Raw genomic sequence first — 24,402 nt, 5'->3', positions numbered from 1 at the left:
TGAGATTATAGCACCCGGGCAGCTTCAGCACGATTTGAAATGTCTAATGGAGACATGGACGGATACGATTGGCTCCAGAGTTTCCTTCCAGCCGATAGTCGACCCGACCACGAACCCAATCCCAACAATGAGGCCTACCAAGCACATCCCGCATTTCACGATGCGGAGGAGGTGGCTAAAGTGGCCGTTATGCATCAACAGGCACTGAGGTCATATTCATTTATGAGGTCAAACAATCCTGGGACGAATGAAGCCTTGAACCCCTCTCAGGTGTACTCACAAGCTTTGGATGGACAGTATAGAGGAAACCAACACCAGGCAAACAGCAATATTCAATTCAACAACCCCCCTTCTGGACCCTCTGCATACACAACAGATCGCTCTCACAACATAAGCCAGCGGCCAGGCCCCTCCGTTCCGTCCCAACATCACTTGACTACTCAGGTATATCAGGATGCATATCGCTATGGTCAAACTGGTATGGATTCCGCTGGCCCATCACAAAGGCCTTTGGACTCTATGCCAACCCCCCTAGAGACCGGTCACAACACTCACGGTGCCCATGAACCTACAAGACCGACAACTCCTACACAGAGAACGAACCAACACATGGCACGAGCTCTGCCCATATCACAAAACCAGTATCAAGGCTACTCGGCAATCCCGAATAGTAATTATTCGGAAACGTTAGAACAATCGTACATGGGAGTAGGGAGGACGGCAGAAGTTCAAAGAACATACACACCGGCTGCATCACAAAGTCGTCCTTACGGCCATTCTACGGCCCCTGCCCAGAATAGCCAGCAACTATCTGTTCCAAGTGCAGCGCAAAGAGATTGGCCAGCGTCTTCAGACAAAAGGACCCATGAACCGGTCGCGAGGCCCCAAACATCGCAGAGCGCATACCAAACTGGGGGTTCTACCCCATTGGTCTCGCCAAAGGGTTACAAGACTTCTGCAGCACACAGCACACTTGACCCTCGCCAGTCAATCACACCAACTACAACCACCCGAGAGGCCTCCGATCCACAAAGACAGAATCCGGTTACCAATTTCGCCAGATCAAAGCAAGTACCACCTAGGCCTTCATCTCAGAATTATGATCATGTGCAGGCAGCTGTGCCAACTGCGCCTAATAGGGTCCACAGCCCTGCAACATCCCAGCCTGTTTCAAGCCGCAGCCCTTCTGTCTCTTTTGTCTCGTCCACTCCTGCATCTTCGTCTGCCCCTCCGGCGCCCCCTGCACAGACATCTACTGTTCCACGTCATTTGGACAATGCCTGGAGTCGGGAGCAAGGTGGGACTCAGGGTGAAGCAGCACCTACTTCATTATACCAGTCACCAAATCAAATAAGCCAGCAGCCTCCAATCTCCCAATCAAATGAGCAGAGACCAGCAGTATCCCCAGCCCCTGCGTCATCCACTCCCCCCGCCAACTTTAACTCGGGGTCCTCCTATAACTCTCCATATACCTCAGGACCTCGGCGAGGTACCTTCTCTCAGTCGGCCGGGGTACAACAGCCTACCGCGGGGAACCCGCAGTCGCGGGTTTATCCACTGCCGGGACCACTGCCCCATCAGCACAAGCGGTGGGTTCCAACCCAAGAGAATTCGAGTGGCTATATGCCACCTGCAAAGAAGCCACGACTGGATAATGGTCAGGGCCCAATGGCCACTAAAAAATACATGTCAGCAGGTATCCCAGCATCAGGGGCTAGAGTTTATATGGAATATGTTCGACGCCCTGGTAAATTTCTCAAAAATCGTGATGACCTGGTCCAGCCGATAAGACCGAACGATGCATTACCCAAGCACACTTATGACCCCACTACGATCGCGCGGGATGTACTGATAGCTGCGGGAAAACACCCAACGGAAAAAGGACTAAATTATCATCTTGAACCACTACGCCGTAATTTCACCAAAATCGACTACCTTGCAGACCTTGCAACGTTTCGTTGGGACCTGGTGGATGGCGAGCAGCCTGAGCCTCAAGTCGATCACATGCCTCCGGCTTCTGCGCCCCAAACACTACTTCGACCACCTCCTCATCCTCAATCACCACAGGCAGCCCAGCAATCACTTTCACGTGACTCAAATGTACCAACGCACGTGACTACACGTGATCACGCTCCGGTCCCGTCGCGTCACACACCGCCAAATCGCCAAGTCACAATGCCAACAAGAATCGACACGCGTGCACCTCTAGGTGGTTTAAGCGCTTGGGGCACTTTACCTTTTAAACCCCCAACTTATCATTCCCCTCAACCCATTGTTTCTTCAAAATCGCATTCTCCACTTCCTAGGGCCGACCCTACACCTGATTCCCCGCAGACTTCCTCCCATCAATCCGTGCCCTTCACGATTTCTCCACCATCACAACCCCAACCCCAACAGCGACGACAATCCACCACGAAGAGTGCAGGTCCACCCAAACCCCCACGTGCCACAAAACAATCAACACCTAAATCTATAGCAAAGCCTAAAACCCCAGAGAAGGCCAGAAGCCAATCAGACTCTAGTCGGACAGTGAAATCCCCAGAGGCAAAGCGGCTTCCCCAACCACAAGTCGTTATCCCACCTTCACCACACAAGATGCCCCAGAAGAAAAAGCCAGGGCGACCTCCCAAGGGTGCAGCGAGCCATATTGAAGTTGCCATCCACCGTGAACAGCCTGTGGATTATCAAATATTCCCCTGCAAGTGGGAGGGATGCGCTGCAGAACTCCACAACATTGACTCAGTCCGAGCTCATGTTATTAAAGTTCACATCCCGCACTCTCTTGTTTGCAAATGGAAATACTGTGATAACAAGACGCCAATGGCTGCAGCAGATATGTTTAAGCATGTTTCAAGCGAGCACATCTCTAAGATGGCATGGCAGCTTGGAGATGGACCAAAGGTGCCAGTAACTGGTGAGAATCACAAAATAGCTTGCGCTTGATGCTCCTCTTAAGAGATCTACACAAAGTTTGTTTTTGATCTGAAGAAAATGTCTAATCGGATGAATGTTTTTAGCGGAAAACAAATCGAACTACCCTTCCGTTCTGGGTGATCGAAGTGCTCGCAAAGGGACCATGGTCTTGCCAGTGGATGAGTGCCAGGTCAAGGCGTTCAGCAAGGTTCATGGCAAATTGTCAGAGAAAACAAAGGCTCAAGCATTGCTCGAAGCGGGACGACACTGGAAGCAACAGGTCGGACCTGAGATGGATTGGAGTGACCGCCGCCTCTCGACACCAGCTCGTCAGAGCAAAATCCACTGCGGGGAAATGGCATTTATTGGGGAGGATTGATGGGTCGAATCGACTTTTGTGATACCCTTTTCCCCTTCCTTTTCTGGGATTCGATTCATTGCATGGACACTGATTTTGCATATGGATTAGCGTTGGATATCATCGTATGCCGTCTTAGTATGGCAGACAGTGCCACATTTTTTTTGCTGGATGACACCTCAAGTATAGTCCTTCATCTACGAGATCTATATGGTGAATTCTCCGGGAACCACACAACAAATTAGAGAGCATGAATGAAGCCATGACATTGGTAATGACTGCCTTTCTCTCCTGATTGTAACTGTAGTGTACAAATGGGTTGTGCCCGGCTGATAAAAGTAAAATCAAAGCTGTAGGCACTGGTATCTTGGTTGTTTGATTCTTGTTTTCCTTCTCCCCAGGTCTTGCGGATTTAATTTCCCATTCATGAAGCTGACACGCCGTCTGTAGACACCGGCACGGTGTCCTTGATTTGTGCTGATTCAGTAGACTCCTCCTCGCTGGCATTGACGTCGAGGAAATGGTATAGGACAATCATCATCATGGCGCAGGAGCCAAGGAAGATGGCAAGACGGTAGAGGTCATCGTCGGAGATCATTGTGAAAGACGGTGAAACAATGTGATACGGTAAAAGGTGCAATCAAAGCGTGGAGAGATGGGTATCGGAGAAGACACGTCGACCGGTAGTTTCGAGTGATGGCCACACGATTGTATAACAGTGGGGGTCTCCCAAAAGTAGGAATGATATGTTTTATCACAGAGGATTGAAAGGATAGGAAGAATAGTTAAGACAGAAGAAGTTGATGTTGGGGGACGATCTGGAGGTGAGAAAGGTAATGTGGTAAGTGCGGAGTACGATGTTACGGTGTAATGTACTCCTTACATAGTAAACCTCTTGCATTGTGACCTTGTAACCTTGTAAATCTTGTTTTTTTTTTTTTTTGTTTTCTCCTTTTCTCTCCTTTAATCTACTCTCTCAAGAATATATATACAACTCTCTTCCTTAAATGAGAGAGAAAGAAGACATATCTCAGCCCCTTAGTGTGTAATGCGAATTACCCGGAACATCTTACTCCCCTCTTCTCTTCCCCTCGATTCATCCTTTTTATCTTTCTCGCTCTAGTTCATTTTATGCGTCTTTCTTCACCATGACAGAATTCCAGACTACTTCTGGGTCTAAACCGGGTCCTGCATTACTGGCCTGTCTTCAGTGCCGACATAAACACCTCAAATGTGATGGCAGGACTCCCGTCTGCAGCCGCTGTGAACAGGCCCGATCCCCTTGCGAATATACTAAGTCTCGAAGAGGTTACAAGGGCCCATCGAAAAAACGCCGTGCTAACTCGCCGGATTACTTGCCCATGGATCCCAACGTAGGCATCCTTGATGTCCCTGTGGATTGGACCTTGCAGGCTGGCTTCACTTATGCGTCAACCGTACCTTTGCCCTCGTCCGCCTCGACTAGTCCCGGCCTACACGGTCTTTCGACGCCAATCGTTCCAACTGTTCGCCCAATCAGTGGACCTTTGACCCCTGATTCTTCCTCTGCTGTTGGTGGGGATGGCTATTTGCTCGATATCTACTATAATTTTTTCCATGCCGCCCATCCAATCCTGCCACCTCACCGGCTCATAAGTCGTTACATCTTCCCCGCATACCTGGAGCAAGTGATGAAGTTCATCGGTGCCCACTTCACCCCGGCCGCCTCGAGTGACACGTACCGGCCTACGATTGTCGCAATGGTCCAAGAACAAAATTTGTCGGTGGAAAAGGTGCAGGCGCTGCTTCTGCTGGCGATTGTACTTCACTCAGACAATGAACGTGCTGAGGCTGGCGCTTGTCTGGCCGCTGCAGTAGATTCGGCTTTCGAGCTTGGTATGCATCAAGGCACATTTGCGATCCTTATGAGCAACGGAGATCCAATCCGCGCGGAGACTCTGCGGCGCACCTGGTGGGAGCTCTTCGTAGTTGAGGGTTTAATGACTGCCCTCGGTGTACAGCGCGAGTACCGAACTAACCAAGTACCGCCAGAGGTCGCACTTCCATGCGAAGAGCGGATCTATTATGACGCCCTACCACCCCCACCGTCCCCGACCATTGCACAATTTGATGGGCGTGTGTTTGCGGAAGAAGAGCGTGACTTCTCATCCTATTGCTATCGGATTGAAGCCGTACGGATCCTTGGTCGTGTGGTGGCGATGCAGGATATGACCGAAGGCCAGCAGGACCAAGTGGAAGCTCTTGATGCGCGCATTGGTAGTTGGGGCCATCACTTGCCAGAGTCCAAGGAAGAGCTTCTGCGACCCGATGGGAGCGTGGATGAGGTCATGTTCCAGGCGACCATGATCTTGAACGGCGCAGCCATCTACCTCAACTTCCCGCGGTCTGATCTTCTTTCATCTCCTGCCGTTGCTGCAGAAGTCATCTGTGGCCACCATGGCCCGATCAGTGTGCCTGCCTTCTCACACAATGAGCATGCCATGAAGGCCGCCAAGGCTGCCCGAGAGCTGTCCCGCCTGGCTGCCTTCCGTTTGCCCGTTATCAAGCACACTCCATTTTTCATCTGTGCGCTTACTATGAGCTCCATTGTTCAACTAGCCACCTGCTCCGTTAAAGCCGGTCAAATGCCAGACCCCAGCCGCGACCGTCTGGCGTTGACGATCGGTGTCTTCAAGTCATTGGCTCGCACCTGGGCCATCTCCCAGTCAATCATGCGACAGATCAAAGCCGTTGCACGGGATGTGATGGATCTGGGACTTCGTCCGACGATGGACTCGCTGGATCTGACGACGGTTTTGGATAACAGTCAGTTCTGGGTGGATCAGAGCCCGAGCTGAGAAAAGAAGATATGACCACATTTCCCGACCTTTTCTAACGTTTCACACCGTCTCCGATATTGACTTCTCGAATCGTTGAGCCAAGTCAAGAGCGTTCTCATCAGCCTTCAAAAGGGCTGTGTTCGCCTCCACCAACCCACCCACCGAACCCCCTTGTAGGGCTCTAGCCCCCTTTTGGGGGCTTACAGACCCAAGTCCGGAGTATAAGAATAAAACTGTATCTGGGGTATCCGAAGAGAGATGGGACGGTTTTGCACGGCTTTGTATATATCAAACTATTTGATTTGTACCTTTATAAATTCGTAAAGGTAGTTCCGGATCGAGATTGTTATATAATGACCCAAGTAAGACTTCAATTTCCTGTTCCTTCATACTCTTAGTCCCCTTTTATTATAAATCCTTATAATATGAGGGAAGCCGTCCAGTTTGTTATCCAGACACCTTGGATTATCGATATATGGAAGATATAGGAACTACTAAAATACCCAGCAATCACATTCTCCATAACAAGGAACTAGACTACTTGTACTCGCGGAGATACTTCAACCGCTTAACAGCAAGAGAAAAATCCTCATCGGTAGTGACCGTAGTTGCACGTCTACCACCAGGAATGGCATCCATCATCTCCTTAGCTTGCTTCAACTCCGAATTCAGGACTTCTTTGAGATGGAAGTGCTCATGTTCAATTGCACGCGCTTGCAGCGTACCTAAATTTGAATCAGTAAGTGAGTTATAAGATATAAAATGTAGACTTACGATGGACTTTGGCAAGGTAATTATTGGCCTGGACGATTGCACCCCAGAGAGCACATATTTCTGCCATATTTCCAAAGGTGTCGTTGCGAATCCAGCCTAGAAGACCATTGAGGAGATCGGCTTCTGTTCACTTGTTAGAATAGTAGAGAAGAGAAATCGAGACATTACCTTTGGATTCGCTAGATAGTCGGTAGAGAGTAGGGATCTCAGCTGCCATGCGTTCGTAATTCATTTTGAAAGTTAAAGATGGTATTTTATATCAAAGGAAATGGGTTGGATTATATAGAGTATTCCAGTAGGGCTTTTCTAAGAGTTGAAACAAAGGAGTCAACATCCATTTCAACAAAGAATTTGCCCTCTGTCGACTTTCTCGTGTCTGTATTTTCAGAAAATATAAAACAAAGAAATTCGATGAGGGGAAGAACAAAGAGAATACTGCAAAGTTGATAGAAAAAGAGAGGAATTTCTTCTTCTTCAATCCTCACTTTGAATCATTTGGATTTACTATGGCATCTCAAGATACTCCTCCAGATTTTGTGAATCGAATGGAAAAGATTCCCGCGCCATATCTAAGCGAACAATATAGTTACACCAAAGATGGTAAGCTAAACATAATCCCACACCAAGACGAGATGTTAACATTAACAGGACTGTCTTGTGCAATGATTGCCTGGATGTTAGACCTTGATGTCCGAGCAACAATCAAGAAGCGCGAGTTCCAACGCACATATCAGAGACTATGCCTTTACATCAGGCATATGGAGTGTACGTTTTAGAATCTAGAAAAAAAAAAAAGATTCAGCCAGAGAATCAACACTAACAATACGCAGGCCTCATGGACCAAGCCAATATCAAATATGACGGCTACACCGGCAAGGAAGACGGTCGAAGAATGAAAGTAGCCAGAGAGACCTTCCAACCTCTGATGAAGGCCAGGTTCATAAGTACAGCACCGTATCCCATCACGGCCCCGATCAGCACCGATGGAGAGCTCTGCAGAAGCGTCTCGGATGCGCAGACATTCGAATACAAGCTTCACCAGTTGGAGGTCATTCGGTATATGGACCGGGTTGATGGACCGGCATTGGATGATTTCGAGACGAGTACGAGGAAGCCCAGACCTGAGACGGGATGACCATGTTTGAGCACTTTGATCTTTTGAATTGTGATTTGGTCAATGCTCCCTTCGTTGTGGATAGTGCTTTTGGAATTTCCTTCAGTTTGGCAATGAAATTCAAATCAGCTTTCTTGCTTATGATTTCTGTGTAGGGTCGGAAGTAAGATAAAAGGGCTAGGCCAGCCCAAGGGATTGCCCCTTTAACTATAATCAGTAAAACCATGCACGAATAAGAATAGTGAAAAAGGTCTTGATTTCATTCAAACAAATCTAATAGTGCTGCCGCCCAAGTGTAAAAGGGGTATCTCAAATGCTGGATGTATGAGACGAGCAAGAACATTGGCTATGTCAACATGTGCTTTCGCAAAACGAGAGAAATAGCGCCAGGCAATGAAAAAAACAAACAGAAAAGCCAAAACTCCTTGCCTTATGCTCAGGTCGTATCGGCATTGCGTGAAAAAAAAAAAGAGAAATGAATGAAAGGGACGAGAAACTCCGTATCAACGATCTAGATGCCTGCACTACTCAATTCGCGCATTTCTTGGAGGGCAATAGCACGACGCGCAACAACATCTTCGCGGCGGACCACATTACGCAGTGCCTCACTAGCTTGAATCAGGCCATCGATACTGATCGCATGATTGGTCATTTGGTGGTTGATGTATGTATAGAGTGCCGCTGGCGTCGAGCAGGTCGTCAATAATTGCTGCTCGTTGAGCTTGAGGAGTGCGAGAGCAACTTGGAACAGGAATGTGCTTCCACCTCCGCTGCCAGAAGCAAGATTTTCGGAAACCTTGGCAGCCTTGTCGTTGTTCTCCTTGGTGCTAGAGGTAGATCCGGAGCCGTTGACCGCGCTGGTCACATTGAGACATAGAACCACATCCCATACACGATATAGTGCCTCCGCAGAGAGACAGTCTGTGAAGACAGAGAGGAACCATTGGAAGGTCAGTGCTTCTAGTTCAATGCCTAGTTCCTCCAAGTGGGCAGACAGTTTGGGAAGCAGCTCGGAGATGTACTGGCGCAAGACCACCTGATCAGCACGGGAGGCAAGCAAGCCATGGTCGTAGTAGTGCTGGGGCAAAATAATCTCAATCATCGAAGTCAGAATCCAGAATGCGTCCTCGGCAGTGGGCATGATAAGCAGCAAAGACGCTGCGATGAGGTTCATGCCCTGGCAGTAGCCTACTTCTGGGTTACGACGCGAGTACGCAAGAAGAACCTCTTTCAGCTTGCTGACACCAGGCCCTTTGCGGAAGAACACATTATCGGTAAGAGTGCGGCGTATATCCATATCAATTTGTGCGACCACAGAAGGGTCGGGGTCCGATCCGCCAACGCCATGTACAAGGTCATCATAGTAGCCAGGGATTCGCATTGCCGAAGCCCCGCTGCATTCCGACCAAGTTTTGGCGCGAAGAGCAACTGGGATGCCGCCGAGTACGAGCATCCGGAATTCTCGCCACTTTGCTCGGCCGACCTTGCCTTTGTTACCCAGACCTGCGATGCCTACAACTTCGCCGTCGGCGAGCGAGACTTCTGGCGTATCAACAGCAGCAAGAGATCGATCGGAAGTTGCCGCAGCGGCTGCCGCCTCCCCCTCCTTTCGGCGTTCAGCACGTACTTTACGAAGGAACTCGTTCCATCTCACGGTTCGATCGCGTTGGAGTGTATCATGAAGATCGGTCAACTGTTCCAATAACAGTTTTACCGGCTCCATCTCTGCGACAGTGAATCTAGAGGCTGTATCTTTGAGTTGATCCGATGACAAGCCCGCGAACTCAGGGCTGTCGGCCGTGATAGCCGATGTAGACGCCGATGGTTGTGCGCTAGAGCCGACAGCCAACGCCCCATCTTTGTCATATGAAACAGACGAGCTATGAGAGCGATTTTCTCCTGCGGTGGTCAAAGAGACAATTGGGCCTGCCGAGGGTGTGTGGGACAATAGCTCTGTGGGACGGGACGGAATCCGCAGATAGTCCTGCCAGCGGCGGATGGAAACAGTGCCACTGTCAGGGTCATCTGGTGAGCCAGGCAGAGAAGGCGAGCCGTCGGAGGGCCCTTGCCGAAGTTTTGTGATTTCGGGGTCATCATCATGATCTGGCGAATCAGTTCGAAGAGTACCGAGAGTTTCGGATATACTCAAACGGTGAATGCTGCTCTTGGTAACATTGGCTTCTCTCTGGCGCTTCTTTCTATGCTGATCATAGATGAAACCGAACCGGTCGGTGAGAAACTCACCCGCTTGGGAATTGTTATAGATAGGAGTGAGCGTCGGGGGCTTTGACTCCATGGGCAAAATGGCGTCCATCTCGACGGGCCCAAGACTTGTGGAACCTCTACCAATAGCCTCCGGCGCTGCACCCTGAGACACACTGCCAGCTGCAGCCCGTCGCGACGCAGGAGGGTTCATTTTGCCCTGAGCGCTCGGCCCACTGGCAGATCGCCCAGTAGCAGGAATATTGGCATTGCTGTTGATCTTCTTCAGTGCGGCCACTGCTGACATTGAACCTTTAGAATTACCAGACAGTGTAGACGAAGCACTTTTGTCTCCATCCGGTCTTTTTTGTTGCGGTTTATTGTGGGCAGACTCAGCATCACTTGCTTCCTTGTTCGACTGAGGATTGCCAGCAAATAACTTAACGGTCCAGGAGCCGATAGATCGTGAAGATTTGCGAGAATGGATGCTTGCATCGTCGCCATTCGTGGAAGTGCTAGGAATGCGCTTCGCCGGTCCGTTTCGCGCAGGGCCATCCGGGGGCTGGAATAGCTGCTCGTCAATCGCTTTGCGCCGCATTGCAGGATTACTGGGCACTCGTAGACGCTCCGCCTCTTCTTCTCCAAGTTCACCAACATCACTCATGATGCTACTGGCACGGCTGGTTTTCCGGCTTGTATTGGTCGATCCAAAAAGGTACTCCTGCCAGCCCCGAATTGAGCTCTGACGCTTCCGGTTGTCAGTGGTTCCGCTGTTCCGGGCTTCATTGTCTGACCGCTGGGCACGAATCGTGGCCTGGGCTTCTGTTGAGTCTCCGCGAGGCGAGCCCACGGTGTCTTCCATAGCTTGAGACATCAATCCATTTAGGCCGGAGTAGATTTGGCCAGCATGATCGCTGCTATGAGTACTTTCTGCATCCGAGACACGATCGCCCGGCGGATTCTCCAATTGGTATAAACGCCGTTCAATGTCTTGATTGGACACAGATACTTCTCGTAGCATTCTCTTCAGCTCTCGCTCCCTTGCATCCGCGCGCTGGCGGAGGGCCGAAATCTCAGCATCCCGTTGAGCCAGATCGCGAGCGAACTGCCTCACCATCTTCACGGCTCCTGTTCCAGCAACCAGCCGCTCAATGTGCGCATCGTCGGCCAAATGTAGTGCGCCTGGGATATCATGTGTCGGGACGGAATCGGCGAAGAGAGCAGCTCGACCTGATTTGTGCGACGGCCCAGTCGTCAAATTTGCTAGGGTAGCCTTCCGCCCCCGGCTAGTCCCACCCCCATTCGATTCCGCTCCGTCTTCGCTGGAGAACAATGTATTCGTCAGGCCACAGGCGAGGGTTGAAGATTTGTCTGGGGGTGAAAGTGAGGGAAAGGAGGTCAGATCGGTCGTTGTATGGGAGGAGCCTGAATGGCGCTTTTGTATTTTGGCGCGGGCGATTTTAGCATTTCGACTTCTGCTCGAGGCACTTGACGCTTGTGACGAAGAACGTCGCTGTGAGTGGATGTCGGAATCTGCCATGACTCAACAACCGGGAAATGGCGTGGACGGTGGAATCGTTGATTAATGGCTTCATGAAGGCTTTTTCTGAGAGCTTTCGGAACTGGCTGAATTGGAAATGGCGTTCCGGGCTAGCGAGACAAATAATCAACTAGTTATGTAGCTTTCTAGTACTTGGCTTGTCCTGCTTGGCGATCCTTGCTGTAGTGATCCGATGGGGAATGAAGGGAGATCGACCGTGATTTTCAGGAGTCACGGATTTTAACCCTAGACACCCTATTTTAAGACCAGCAAAAGAAAAAGATAAAGAGCACAGATTTGAGGTTATCCTGAAACCCACAAAGCCAGCTTTGATACCCTACGGCACATGACGTGACCATGCAATTGTCATGTGACTTGATTGAGGTTATCGCACGTGACCAACTTACCATGCTGGTCTCTATGGTCTGTCGTAGACCTGGAGCCTCGGCTCTCCGCATAACCGACATAGTGGGGAAAGCCGAGCTGTTATAACAAAGCTGCCGCAATTAAAGCTGTTCTTCTAGCGTGTTCAATTGTTTTTTATATTATCTTTTGAAGACTCAATTAACAATGTCCGCTGTAGCCAAGCAACGTCTTCAGGCCCTGAGCAAGCAACTCAACGAGGGCATTCCCTCCGAGGGCATGTTCGAGGACATCCCCAAGATCCGGCATGTTGCCTCTGATTCAGCAGGACCGTAAGTATTCTTGAAGCTTATAGCTATATTTTGATTTACCAGCTTCTGTTATTGTACATATTACATGCTTGGGTGCATAGCTAACGCCTGAATGTACAGCCGGGTCAAGGACAAGGTAGTAATCGTGACCGGTAATAACTATTCCCATCTCCATTTCAAAGACACCATATTAATTAATTTACAGGCGCGAATTCTCCCAATGGCATTGGCCGGGCCAGCGCACACCAATTTGCCAACAATGGCGCCAAAGCAGTCTACATCTGCGACTTCAGCGACAACCATATGGCAACACACAAACGGGAGCTGGAGTCCCTCTACCCAGACGTAGACATTCATGTGCGGTCATTTGACGCGGCTGATGAAAAAGCCCTGAGTGCAGTCATCGATGAAGCAGTCAGCAAATACGGCCGACTAGATGTCTTCTTCGCGAATGCGGGCGTGGTAGGCCAACCGAAGATATTCACCGAGATCGACGGTGAGGGATTCCTAAACACGATGCGAGTAAATGCTCTCGGGTACGTATATTAAAGAAATACAAACGTAATTCGATGCAAACCAATCTAACCAGCCCGGAACAAACAGTGTCTTCCTAGCAGCCAAACACGCAGCCCCAGCAATGAAGATAACCTCAGCCTCAAAGCCATACCCAGGCGGTTCGATCATCGGCACAGCGTCTGTAGCAGGCCTCCGGTCCAACGCCGGTTCAACCGATTACTCCGCCTCAAAAGCAGCAGTCGTATCGATCGCGCAAACTGTCTCGTACCAGCTCGCTGGGACGGGTATCCGCATGAACGCGATCTGCCCCGGGCTGATTGAGACGGGAATGACGCAGACGGTGTTTGATCGGGCACGGGAGCGCGGTACCGAACGCAAGGTCGGGCAATTGAACCCGTTGCAGCGAGGAGCTGTTGCTGATGAGGTTGCTCGTGTTGCGCTGTTCCTTGGTAGTGATGAGAGTAGCTATGTTAATGGGCAGGCTTGGGCGGTTTGCGGTGGGCTGAGTGCTGGGCATCCATTTGTGCCAGGAAAGTTGGCTTGAAATAAGACCTAGGCATTGAACTGCATTCGAGTGATGTACATAGTTCATGATTAGCATATTAATCATACAAGGAGAATGGTTTCATAGGCCTATTCAGGGGTACTTTGACTATGGGTTGGCAATTTTTACTAGTTCAAATTCACATAATCCATTTTAGAAGACAGGGAGTATATAGACCCTGATATATGAGATCAATCCAGATCAAGGACTGTAGATAAATAGGAAATATCCGCAGACAGCGCGGATGGTGCAAAGTGGAGGGCTCTTCGAGAGAGCAAATCAAAAGCCGTTCCATCCCAGACGGCACGACATATAGTAAATAAACGAATTCCTCGGGGAACAGGGCAAAAAAAAAAAAAAATTGAAAACAAAAAGAGAGCAAATAACAAGACCCGGGGAGGCAAAAATGGCCATAAATTATTGGACAAGAAGACACGACACAAATATGGTCGGGATATAATGAAGATCAAAAAGATAATCGACACGACGAAAAGGAGCAGGAAAGACGATAAGATACGCCAGACAACCAGAGCGTATGTGCGTATTCAGGATACTGCACAGATGAAGTAGAAGAGGGAAATGCCTCGCCAGGCAGAAGGAGAACAAGGAATGAACAGAGAAGAGAAGAAAAAACACAAACAGGATCGTCTCAGTCAAGCGTTGCGTCATCTAACCTGAAAAGCTGATGAAAAGTTTAGATCACACGTGCGGTAGAGGGCCGCATGAGATCCTCGCTATTTTGCTTGGACAAAGTGCCGCGCTCAGTCTGCTGGTCATCAACATTCTCAGTCTCGTGAGCGTGCTCATCATCGTCCTCGACGATCCGGGTTGGGATATCGCCGGGGCCATACTGCTGACTTGACCGTTCAGGGAAAGTCGAGCTGCTGATCATGGACATGGACGTGCTCGAGCGGTTGTGGACCAGATCCGGTGTTGGGGGGATGCTGGAGTGGCGATTGTCCGGGTGGAGAGAGCTGTTGTCAGCGTCGCTGATCTCGCTAGGGGCGCGGGTGGAGCGGCCCTCCATGTTGCCGTAGTCGGAACCGAGACGGTCATTCTGGTGCTTGGAAGACATGACGGAGTCTTCCTCATCCTCGGCATCCTGGGCAAGGTGCAAGCCCTCGACAGCAGCGGCGCACTGGTCGCTGATGCTGCGGATGATATCTGCGATGGCATCGGTCTTGTCGCGCAGGTAGCGGTCTGCGACATCTGTGATGCTGAGGCGAGCAAGGGTCTTGTGATCCTTCCCAATGTTCAGCAAATGCTGCTCTAGCTCGGGCTTCATGTGATTTACCAGAGTATTGTCACCATTGACCTCCTTAGCCGTCTTGACAGACTCCTTCGACCCAGCGACGGACACATCCTCCTTGAGCTCCTCGGGAGCGTCTTCGTAGCCCTGCTCGACCATTTCAGTAATCTCCGACCTGCTACCAATGGAGCGGACAATGTGCTCCATGTGGTGGCTCTGGCCGTTGATGAGGCTGCGCAGATGCATGACAACGCGCTGGGCATCTTCACGCTCGCGGGAAAGGGTCGCGTTAGTATGCGAGAGAGCAGAAATCTCCTTCTGGTTGCGCTTGCGCTCGCGCTCGAGCTCTTCGGCAATCTCCTGCTGGAGGACCAATGCCTCGAGAGCGTCGTCACGCTGCTTCTCAGTACCAGACAAGCGCAGGGTAAGACGAACCACATCGTCCTTCTGTTGGTCAATAAGACTAGTGAGACGACGGCTCTCGCGCTTGTGGTTTTCGATCTTGACCTTAAGCTCGGAGGTCTCCTTGGTGAGCTGCTCAGCAAACGCCTGGAACTTGAGGAACTGCTGCTTCCAGGTCTCGAGCTCCTCAACCAAGAAGTTATTGCGCTTAGTAACCTTGCTGAGCTCGGTGTCCATTCTTCCTTTGAGGTTGATGAAGTCTTGCCAAGCTTCCATGGCATCCCGAGAGTACTGGTTGCGCTCACGGACAATTTCGTTGAGGTGACGCATGGAAACCTTGGTCATGAGGGGCTTCTTGACAGAGCCACCGAAGATGGCCTTCATACCGGTGTTGCGACCCTAATAAATAGAACGTTAGTCTTGATTGTGGTTAGTAAAAAGTTGAGAAGGTAAACGTACCAGCTTCTCGCACACATGGTCCATGACACCCATAACAGCATCCTGGTTCCACCATTGGGGCTCTTCGATGCTTTCGACCTCTCCTCTCATTACAATGATCTGGCCAGCCGGGATGAGCTTGCCGCCAGCGTAGGCAGTGCGCAGGTGCGGGGGCACACCGGAAGGCGATACATCACCATTCAGGGATTGTGTCATGCGGTTGATGAATTTGGTGCGCTGGCCCTGGTTCAGCACATTAGGTGGGCTAGAGGTGAGGACGAAGTTGCGATCGAGGTCGACCACGAGGGCATCAGACGGGGCGTTGAACAGAGTCCGGCACTCAGCAGTGATACCCAGAATGTAGGGACCGGGTTCCTGGACGAGCTCCTTGACGTGGCGGGCGTGAACCACGGGCACGTACAGACCGCTCCACTCGTAGACGCGAACGCAGTACCGGATGGTTTCCGCAGCAACAGTCAGCATCGCCGGGTAGTGACTGACAAAAATGATGCGGCGGGTAGGGGAGACAGCAGCTTCGATCACGCCAACAATGTTGGGGATCGACAGGCAAGTGAACAATGGCCACATAGAAAAGTTCTGGAAGCCGGTTGGTGACGAGGGGAACTGATAGCACAGAGCATAATCTTTCATATCAATACGGACCAAGTCGTTCAGACGCGGGGCCGGGAAGCTAAGGATACGGGAGACCTCCTCGGCGTGGAACAGGTTGGTGGCCTTGTTCCAATGGATCCACATGCCACGGAGGTAATCACCTAGAAGATCGTAGAGGGGATACCGGGAGAGGAAGCTGAGGCAGTAAGGAATCCAGTAGGTCTCATCGGGATTATCATAGAAGTCCGGCTCGGTCTTCTTGCGTAGCTCGCGGATGGTCTCTGCGCGCTTCTCATCGGCACGGGACCAAACGCGCAGCGCGATACCGTACAGAGTATGAGAAGAATCCTGTTGCAACACGAACGCGTGGTGTGCACAGTGAGGCTGGCTCTTGCCGGTGCAAATCTCCACGTCGTGAGGGAAGCATGCTCGCATGGCCGAGTGTAAAGCTCGTGCAATCTCGTTATCTTGCTCTAGTCGAGGGCTACTTCCCAGAATTTCGGGAAGCCAGAATTGACCGACGGCCCCCTTCATGTGGCCAATCTTGCCCTGGGCGGGGGCAGGGGCTTTAACCCATTGTGAAGGTTCGCGTCCAACACCACATACCATGTAAGCATGAGTGAGTGTTTTCGGTGTCCGCTGAGCGGGTTTGATGCTGAGAGTAGACGGGATAGGTTGGGTGATGCGCGAGTGCAACGACGACGTACGGCTAGGAACGACCAGCGAATTTTCCCCTTCACCGCGTGTCGTAGGCCGGTCCCGAGTGGATGGCCGGACAAAGGAGCCATGATCTCGCAGAGAATGGACCATTGTGGAATTTATATATCGAGTTTTGAGCCAAGTCCAGTGTTGTGAGTTTTCGAGTCCGGTTCGAGCGAGAAATATAGAAAAGCAGCGAAATGAGTGTCGAGATATAGAGAGTGTGAGAAGTCCGGGGTGAAACTTCAATAATTACTCAAGACTCGAGACTCGAGATCACACCCCATACAAGTTGAAAAACAGAACCCAAAGAATGAGGGTTTAGGGGGAGGACAAATAGGAGAAGAAGAGAAGTAAACTAAGGCCAAAGGAGTTCTCTCCACTTTAATTAGCTGTATTTTGTTTACCAGCGTATCTTATGTATTGTTTCACATTTTTGTCTTTTTCAAGTTCTTTTGTCATTTTTTTACCTTTTTATCTCTGCAGGTTATAAACTATGTATTATTATTTTACTATTAAGGAATTAAGGGAATGAACGTGAACTGTCGCCTATTTTGATTCTATTTTATGGGGTACTCCTTATCCTCGCCCTCGATAACCTGCAGTGCAACCATAAATATATGCAAGCTCCTTTTACCTGCGGTTAGGAGCCTTCTTCAAATATCCCTACGATGCCGATCAGACTCGAAAAGGTCAAAAGGTAGGATATCCCGTGTGGTTACCCGTCCGAACCGGTAAATGATTTACCTGGTGGGTTCCCCTGGCCCCATGAGTTCGATCTTTCAACCTTGGTTCACATATTGCCAATCTGACCTTGAACCTTGGATTTCACAGAATATCCAATGATGTATCAAATCAATATACAATATTATACGGAATATACGGAGTATATATATATATATACTATCAACATCTTTTTTTTTATAACTGTTGGTTAACCCCTCAAACCGGGAAAAGCTAAGGTTACCGAGCTACTCAGAGTGGTAGTTTTAGCGGAGATCTCATTTCCCGAAGCCCCTCACGACTTTGCAAGGTTCAATGTTCTGACTCGTAATAGTACATGTATCATTGATGTTGAAACGAAGATCTGGGAACTTGAGATCGTAGACCGCATGGACCATGGATAGACATGCACGGAGTATAAGGTCACGAACCTCTGTACATATACACATGTTGTATGTACTCTGTAAGTACAACATAGCTTGTATGGAGTACATTAAAAGTGTATAAATAAACTCGGGGGTTCTTATATCCGACTCGGAGATTATAATTCAAATACCTTTGTTCCAACTTTACAATCTTATTTTTATTTTTTATTTTTTTTAGACATCTCCTTATCATCTGAGACTATTATACATCCAATTTCTCTTTACGAGTACATCGAAGCTATCAGAAACATCATACTATGTACTTAAATTAGTCTCTACTCCCGTACTCCGTACTCCGTATGTTGTATATAATCTCCTGGAATTCTCATCCGAAGACTTTCCAGAATCCTTCTCCTTGCTCTAGGCCTCATTGGGGTCTTTGACCTGTCGATCCACCGACTCGATCCACCAGTGTTTCGTCCAAGGACCCACCTCACAGCTCTCCCCAGCAAAAATTTTAGTACCAATAGGCATCGTACCCGGTACCTTAGTTCATGCAACTGGAACCCGCAAGAGCCGAGGTATCCGGTACACTATTCCCAGGTACCTAGCTATCTGGTGGGTTTACTTTGAATGGAGTACAACATATATTACGACATAAATGCACATTCTACTACGGAGTATTTCTTTCAGTGCGGATTAGTATATTGCAATATAAAACATGTGGGGGATCAATAGCTTCGCTGGTTTGACCATTTAGTATTATTGTCCGTGATAGGGGTAGAGGCTATATTCGGAATAGCCATTTATATATTGTGTTCCATTTCAGATCAATTCTAGTGAATATCTATAAAAAGATGAACCGGATGCAATGCATTTATTGAACGGAGTTCTCCGTACTCTATATACGCCTTAAATACAATTCGAGAATACTATATGTTGTTCGCAAATACCTAGTTTAGATACTATTCAAGTTCCGAGGATATATTGAACCTAAGAAAAGATGTACACCATACCAGCACGGTCAACGCTCACAACCATACCATATGGAACACGCAAAACCGCCACATCTTGAATAATATCCAGATGGCTCTTCAACAACATCTGCTGCTGGAGGCTGATCACGGTACTACGCGGCGGCCTCGGGCTGGCTCCCTTCTTAGTATCTCGAGAATGGCCAGTGGACAAACTAGGGAGGTGCTCGGTAGTAACCAAGAGATTGGGGCCAGGCTGAGACTGCTCGTAGTGTGGCTTGCCACTGGCACTACCATCTGAGACGACGTCTAGCCCACTGACTATTGAGGAGAGATCCGGTCGAGCCAAATCCCAGAAGCGGATCTTCCGGTCGCATCCTGCGGAGATGATGTACCCACACTTCGTGTTGGAGTCCCTGTCTTCGCCAGGGGCATTGAGGCCGACCGCAAACGCCCAGATGCCGAGTCGGTCGCCGGCTGGATTAATGGAAGATGGGGTACCTGGTTCAGGGCCATTTGTTGCAAAGCGACTCAACATTCCTTCTGGCCGATCGCCATCGACCCGCCACGCTTCGTATTCACTGGGCACGATAGGCGTCGGGTAGGCGTGAGGGGCGCGGGAAGGGTGGTGGGCGCCATTGAGGCCATTGTTGCCGATACCCAGTGGGGTCGCTCGGTAAACCTCGCGACAGCGGAACTTTTCGATATCCCACACTGTGATTTCATTGCCGTGGCTGCCGCTGCTGGATACGCAGACCCAGCGTCCGCGGGCCTTGACGGGATGTAGTTGGATCCGGTTGATCGCACCCCAGCCTGGAAGACCCCATGCCTTCAACCGGACGCGGAAGCGCAGGTCCCACAAATCGAGGATACCATGAGTTGTGCCGACCAGTAGCCAGTGATGCCTGCGATCGCAACAGAATGTAGTTAATGTTCCATGGTGAACTGGATTTTCCAGTGTGTATATCGGCAGCATAGTTTTCATATCCAACGCAATGATGCGACAAGTGTTGGTCGCAATAATCAAGGTGGACTGCCCTTCGTCACGGAAATGCTCCATCCAGACTGCGTATTCGGGCGATCCGTCTTTGGCTACGGGGAGCTGATATTCGCGAACAATTTGAAGCCTGCCATATCGGACTGCCGTCTGACTGACTTTCTGATAGTCCACCCGAACGGCATGAACGCTCCCATCAGTAGCCGCACTGACAAAAGTGTAGGTATTCTCAACAAAGGTCAGGGCCTTCACACGCGAGCCTGTTGCATGACGGTGAGTTTGACGGGATCGAGGGGTCAAGTTCCTTTCAAGGCGAGTTGTATCCCAAATCTTCACCGTGCTATCATCGGATGCGGTAGCAAAGAATGAGTGATCCGGTGCTACCACAACACGATTGATTGCCGCACTATGCTCGCCAAAAGTCGCGACCAGATTCCCTTCGGGCTTCCAGATCTTACTCGGCTCTTGATCAGTAGCGCTGCGAATTGGTTGGCGGGTATCAACTTCTTTGACATATGGCCCTAGGTCAAATAGGTCCGTCGGGTAATTTTCCTCAAAGACGTTGTCTAGCAGTCGTAGAACGGCAGGGTCGTTGCCCCCATACGAATGATGGGCACGATACTTCTGCGACATTATTTGGGTTGTTTTGTGTTCGGTTGAGAGCAAGGGTGTCACTGGTCGGGATGTGCTTCCTCTTTGGATCGGTGCGTCTACCTTTCCAAAAGCATTTGCGGAGCTTGTGCCCGTTTCAGCGTATGCTTTCGCATTGTCTTTGCGACTCAACAAGCTCATCGCGCTAGACTTTTTATTTACACGATCGGATAAGCTTCTGGTATCTGTGTTAGTTGGTGTCAATGAGCCGTCTTCTCCAGGGCTCGGTCGGCGACTGGAATGCCTTCGACCATTATCAGAGCTCGGAGGGGACAATGGACGAGACGTAGGTCCTCCGGCAGGCGATGACGCCACTGGAGACGATGATAATGAAGACGTATCATTTCCGTCCAAGGTAGGAACACCCGAGGCGCGTCTTGTTTCTTTCGAAAGTTGGCTTTTCGACCGTAAGTGCTTGCGATGGGCACTGGGCATTCGCTCAATGGTTGTAGAGGCATCAAGCAAAGCATCTGCGATTGTTCTCGGCCTTGGATCCTCGATGTTGCCATCGTTTACGTCCGAGGAGATTGCTCGTGACTGATCTTTAATTTCCTTATCAAAGAAGACAGTCTGGGGCTTGACTCCATGTTGTGTCAAACTGACGATGTCGTTCAAGGGTGCAGTTGAATTGAGATCGGTTTCTCTCGATTGCCGTAATGAGACCCTCCAGATGTAGTCTTTGAGTGCGAGGAGCTTAAATTCATCCTCAGGCCCCATCCCCAGGTTTCGCAATCGACCAAGCCATTGTTCGTCCTCGTCATTTCTTGACTGAGCGGCCATGTTAAAGGAAGGATTTCGTTGGCCCACGCGCGGACTGAATGATCCAGGCTCAGACAAGCTGAACATGCCCTCGCGGCTTGGTGACTTCCAGAAAATACCTTTGTCTGTTTTGGAAGCCCAGAGGAACGCCATTTCGTACACACTTCTCGACATTGGCCGTCTGAGTGCATCGAGCATTTGAATGTCCGAAAACACAACTATTTTGGTCTTGAGGAAAGGCCGGATAATGGGTGTCAGGATAGAATGAATGTCCGCTATCGATAGATACTTGGCGGAATTAACCACGAACTTGACTGCCGCCTCCCGAATCCAGACGTTCGGATGCCCCAAAAATCCAACAGTCGTGTTCAGGAGATCCCACGTTGTTGATCGCTGGAATAAGCCCAGGTCAGCCATAGCTGCTAGCGATCGAATCACCCTTTCCACAACGAATTCCTCAGGCTCAGTCATGGATTGAACCATCAGCGGCAATATGTATAACTCCAGATTCAGGCTCCCCACGTAAACGGCAACGCCGATAACTGCCTCGAAAAAGGCACATTTCAAAATCCAGTCTGGATCATTCAAGTAGGTATTCAAATGACTGAGAACTACTTCGTTTGCTCTGAGATTGCCGAAAAAGACACAAAGACTGGACACGGAGCCAAGAAATGCCCGCCGAACTGATGCATCCGGGTCTGTCAACAGTGCTTTTGTATGAATCTCAAAGTATTCCAGCAGGTCGACCCGAGCCACGTCATAGAGATTGTGATAAGTGGCATCCTCGGTCCATCGGGGCTCAAAGCCGACCGGAATCAAGGCAGCCAAACGGGTATCGGAACGCAATGCTTGGATCATGTCTAAAAATCTTAGGGACGACTGGGCCAAAGACGCAATGCATGAGGCATATGCGGCGCGCACCATGACACTTGACTTGCTGTTGGAGGTAGCAACAAATGGCTGGAGCCTTGGAAATATGTATTCGGAGAACAAATAGGCATTGACTGGAGAAACCACCTGGACCATTTTTAGTAATTGGGTTAAGGAGCGGATCGCAGCGACCTTGACGGTATCAGTCCGATCGGTCAATAAGATCATGATATATGGAAGAATGCGATCCAATTTAGCTTCGTCTGACAACCTTTCCGCAAAGGCAAGGAGGATATCACAGGCCTTTATTCGAGCCGATGCCTTGGCTGTATTTCGTAGGCTGGATACCACAAGTGTTAGGAAAATCAGAGCACCCTCGTCTGGCTGTGAATGCTGTGCCGAAATTTTGGTTTCACCATTTGGCAAATCGAGCCTCACAGGAAGAGTGTTGCCAGTCAATTTGGAGGTTGGGACATTAGATAGAGTCGCAACGCCACGGGTGCTAGAACCTAGGAAGTAAGATACTTTATCGAAGTCTAAGTAAATTCGCTCAATTCTTTCGTCTGCCTCCCCTCGGTTGGCTGCTTCTGCGTCCACGTCCGGTCGCCCGGAGGACGGAGCGGTCATGAGGGACATGTATTGGTGAAGAAAACTGTAGAAGTATTCTGGAAAGGCCTTGCCCTTCCAGAAATTCAGATATTCATCCGCCGAGTACCGAGACTCTGGCTCGAGTTGGATCATATGCAGGATCAATTCCCGAATTTCCGGATCTTCGATTTTCGCTAGTTGGCTGTGTTCTGGGCTGTATTCCCCTTTGCGATACTTGTACATTTGACTCAGGTTGAAGATCGGTGATTCAAGGAAGAGCTCCGCAATGACACAACCAGCGCTGAAGATATCCATTGCCCAGTTGACACGGCTTTCACTGGGCTCTTCCCCGGCAACACAGAATCGCTCGGGGGCTAAGTAACAGGTTCGCCTCCCAGAGATGTCGAAGAAGAAAGAGAAATCTGCTGGGTTATCCTCAGGGAGAAATGTCGGTTTGAAAGACGACGAGAAGTCAGAAAGATACAGCCAGTTCCAGGCTGTGACTAAAACGTTTTCAGTTTTGATATCACCATGGTATATATCCAGTGAATGGCAATCTCGAAGAGCACATAAAAGCTGGAAGGCAATCCACTTTTTCTCAATATGCTCTAGAAAAGGCCGTGTGCTATAACATTGTCAGGTTTTGCTCGCTGGCAACAACTGCAACAGACATACCTCATTCGATCATAGAGAGAGCTGTGGATGTACTGGCGCACAAGGTATCCACTCGTGGCAGTCTCAAGAATTCTCTGGTAGCTTAGTGCATTTGGCACATCCGACAACAGCTTCCGTTCCCCTGAAGTGAACATTAGAAGCTGTAAATAAGAATTATCTGATTTCAACATACTTGTAATATTTTTGATATATGGCTCCAGCTCCATGGTTGGGAACGGTTTCATGATAACCTTGATGAGCGCCAGACCATTTGGTTGCCTTGCGCGAATACTTTTCATGAACCTGCCACCCCCCATCGACTTCTCATACACTAGATCGGACAGTTCAGGCACATCGATGCCTGCTGACCCCGCGGACAGGGTTGTGAGGGAATAACCTTGTCCCATGGTGTCGACTGCCCCTCATCTCCCTGCTAGAGATTTGTTGGTTACTCAGAGTCAAAGATTGTGTAAATGAGATGGAAATCACAGGTGAGAGCTATGCGATAAGGAAAGTTGACGATGAAGTCACTGGACGCGTCGACACGTGCTCAAGGCGGTCTACGCAGCGGTATAGACGCCGGGGGTTAAGCCCCCATTTTTAGAGAATACCAATACCTTAATATCTCATTTTTGGCGTTGTTCTTAACCCTCACACCGGTTTATCAAAGGTTGAAAGATTATATACATTATTCGTTTGTAGAAAGCCTTTTTTTCCGCCTTTTGTTTTTATACAGTCGACCTATAAAACTGGGATATATGAACAGAACAATATCTGAGGAGACCGCTAAAGAGATCACTGAAAAGATCACTGAAAAGACCCCTGAAAGGATATCACAAGGCCGCTTATACGGCCGACTATGTTGTAATAATAATTCAAGTATCTTGATTATTCTGCTGGTCTTATTTCGGAAAATGAGGCATCAGGGCATCGATCTTGCCTAGAATGGGGTTTTGGCCCCGTCTAT

The 24,402-nt window shown here is 49.6% G+C and overlaps 8 protein-coding genes across 8 annotated transcripts; 4 read left to right on the top strand and 4 right to left on the bottom strand.

Annotated features, from left to right (window-relative positions):
- Positions 1 to 39: 39 nt before the first annotated feature.
- PGRI_081580 (putative C2H2 finger domain protein) lies at positions 40 to 3,292 on the top strand (the record flags this gene model as incomplete). The annotated part of the gene is made up of 2 exons (XM_040795872.1): positions 40 to 2,914; positions 3,018 to 3,292. The coding sequence occupies 2 exons, from the start codon at positions 40 to 42 to the stop codon at positions 3,290 to 3,292; spliced, it is 3,150 nt and encodes a 1,049-aa protein (XP_040651437.1).
- Positions 3,293 to 4,632: 1,340 nt separating this feature from the next.
- Positions 4,633 to 6,108, top strand: PGRI_081570 (fungal specific transcription factor domain-containing protein; the record flags this gene model as incomplete). Its single annotated transcript, XM_040795871.1, has 1 exon — positions 4,633 to 6,108. The coding sequence occupies one exon, from the start codon at positions 4,633 to 4,635 to the stop codon at positions 6,106 to 6,108; it is 1,476 nt and encodes a 491-aa protein (XP_040651436.1).
- A 519-nt stretch (positions 6,109 to 6,627) lies between these two features.
- PGRI_081560 (uncharacterized protein) lies at positions 6,628 to 7,096 on the bottom strand (the record flags this gene model as incomplete). Its single annotated transcript, XM_040795870.1, has 3 exons — positions 6,628 to 6,815; positions 6,865 to 6,987; positions 7,033 to 7,096. 3 exons carry the CDS (start codon positions 7,094 to 7,096, stop codon positions 6,628 to 6,630), a joined length of 375 nt encoding a protein of 124 aa, XP_040651435.1.
- Positions 7,097 to 7,409: 313 nt separating this feature from the next.
- PGRI_081550 (uncharacterized protein) lies at positions 7,410 to 7,999 on the top strand (the record flags this gene model as incomplete). The annotated part of the gene is made up of 3 exons (XM_040795869.1): positions 7,410 to 7,464; positions 7,513 to 7,629; positions 7,695 to 7,999. The coding sequence occupies 3 exons, from the start codon at positions 7,410 to 7,412 to the stop codon at positions 7,997 to 7,999; spliced, it is 477 nt and encodes a 158-aa protein (XP_040651434.1).
- A 490-nt stretch (positions 8,000 to 8,489) lies between these two features.
- PGRI_081540 (uncharacterized protein) lies at positions 8,490 to 11,720 on the bottom strand (the record flags this gene model as incomplete). The annotated part of the gene is made up of 1 exon (XM_040795868.1): positions 8,490 to 11,720. The coding sequence occupies one exon, from the start codon at positions 11,718 to 11,720 to the stop codon at positions 8,490 to 8,492; it is 3,231 nt and encodes a 1,076-aa protein (XP_040651433.1).
- Positions 11,721 to 12,290: 570 nt separating this feature from the next.
- PGRI_081530 (SDR family NAD(P)-dependent oxidoreductase) lies at positions 12,291 to 13,454 on the top strand (the record flags this gene model as incomplete). The annotated part of the gene is made up of 4 exons (XM_040795867.1): positions 12,291 to 12,415; positions 12,515 to 12,546; positions 12,600 to 12,930; positions 12,998 to 13,454. 4 exons carry the CDS (start codon positions 12,291 to 12,293, stop codon positions 13,452 to 13,454), a joined length of 945 nt encoding a protein of 314 aa, XP_040651432.1.
- A 694-nt stretch (positions 13,455 to 14,148) lies between these two features.
- On the bottom strand, positions 14,149 to 16,965 carry PGRI_081520 (DENN (AEX-3) domain protein; the record flags this gene model as incomplete). Its single annotated transcript, XM_040795866.1, has 2 exons — positions 14,149 to 15,504; positions 15,565 to 16,965. The coding sequence occupies 2 exons, from the start codon at positions 16,963 to 16,965 to the stop codon at positions 14,149 to 14,151; spliced, it is 2,757 nt and encodes a 918-aa protein (XP_040651431.1).
- Positions 16,966 to 18,935: 1,970 nt separating this feature from the next.
- On the bottom strand, positions 18,936 to 23,842 carry PGRI_081510 (ubiquitin-binding serine/threonine protein kinase VPS15; the record flags this gene model as incomplete). Its single annotated transcript, XM_040795865.1, has 3 exons — positions 18,936 to 23,406; positions 23,457 to 23,577; positions 23,629 to 23,842. The coding sequence occupies 3 exons, from the start codon at positions 23,840 to 23,842 to the stop codon at positions 18,936 to 18,938; spliced, it is 4,806 nt and encodes a 1,601-aa protein (XP_040651430.1).
- Between the last annotated feature and the right edge of the window lie 560 nt (positions 23,843 to 24,402).

This window comes from Penicillium griseofulvum (assembly GCF_001561935.1).
Source record: "Penicillium griseofulvum strain PG3 chromosome Unknown contig_77, whole genome shotgun sequence".
Taxonomy (NCBI): Eukaryota; Fungi; Ascomycota; class Eurotiomycetes; order Eurotiales; family Aspergillaceae; genus Penicillium; species Penicillium griseofulvum.
Note: the sequence above shows the minus strand (reverse complement) of the source record. Positions and strands in the feature narration are given on the sequence as shown.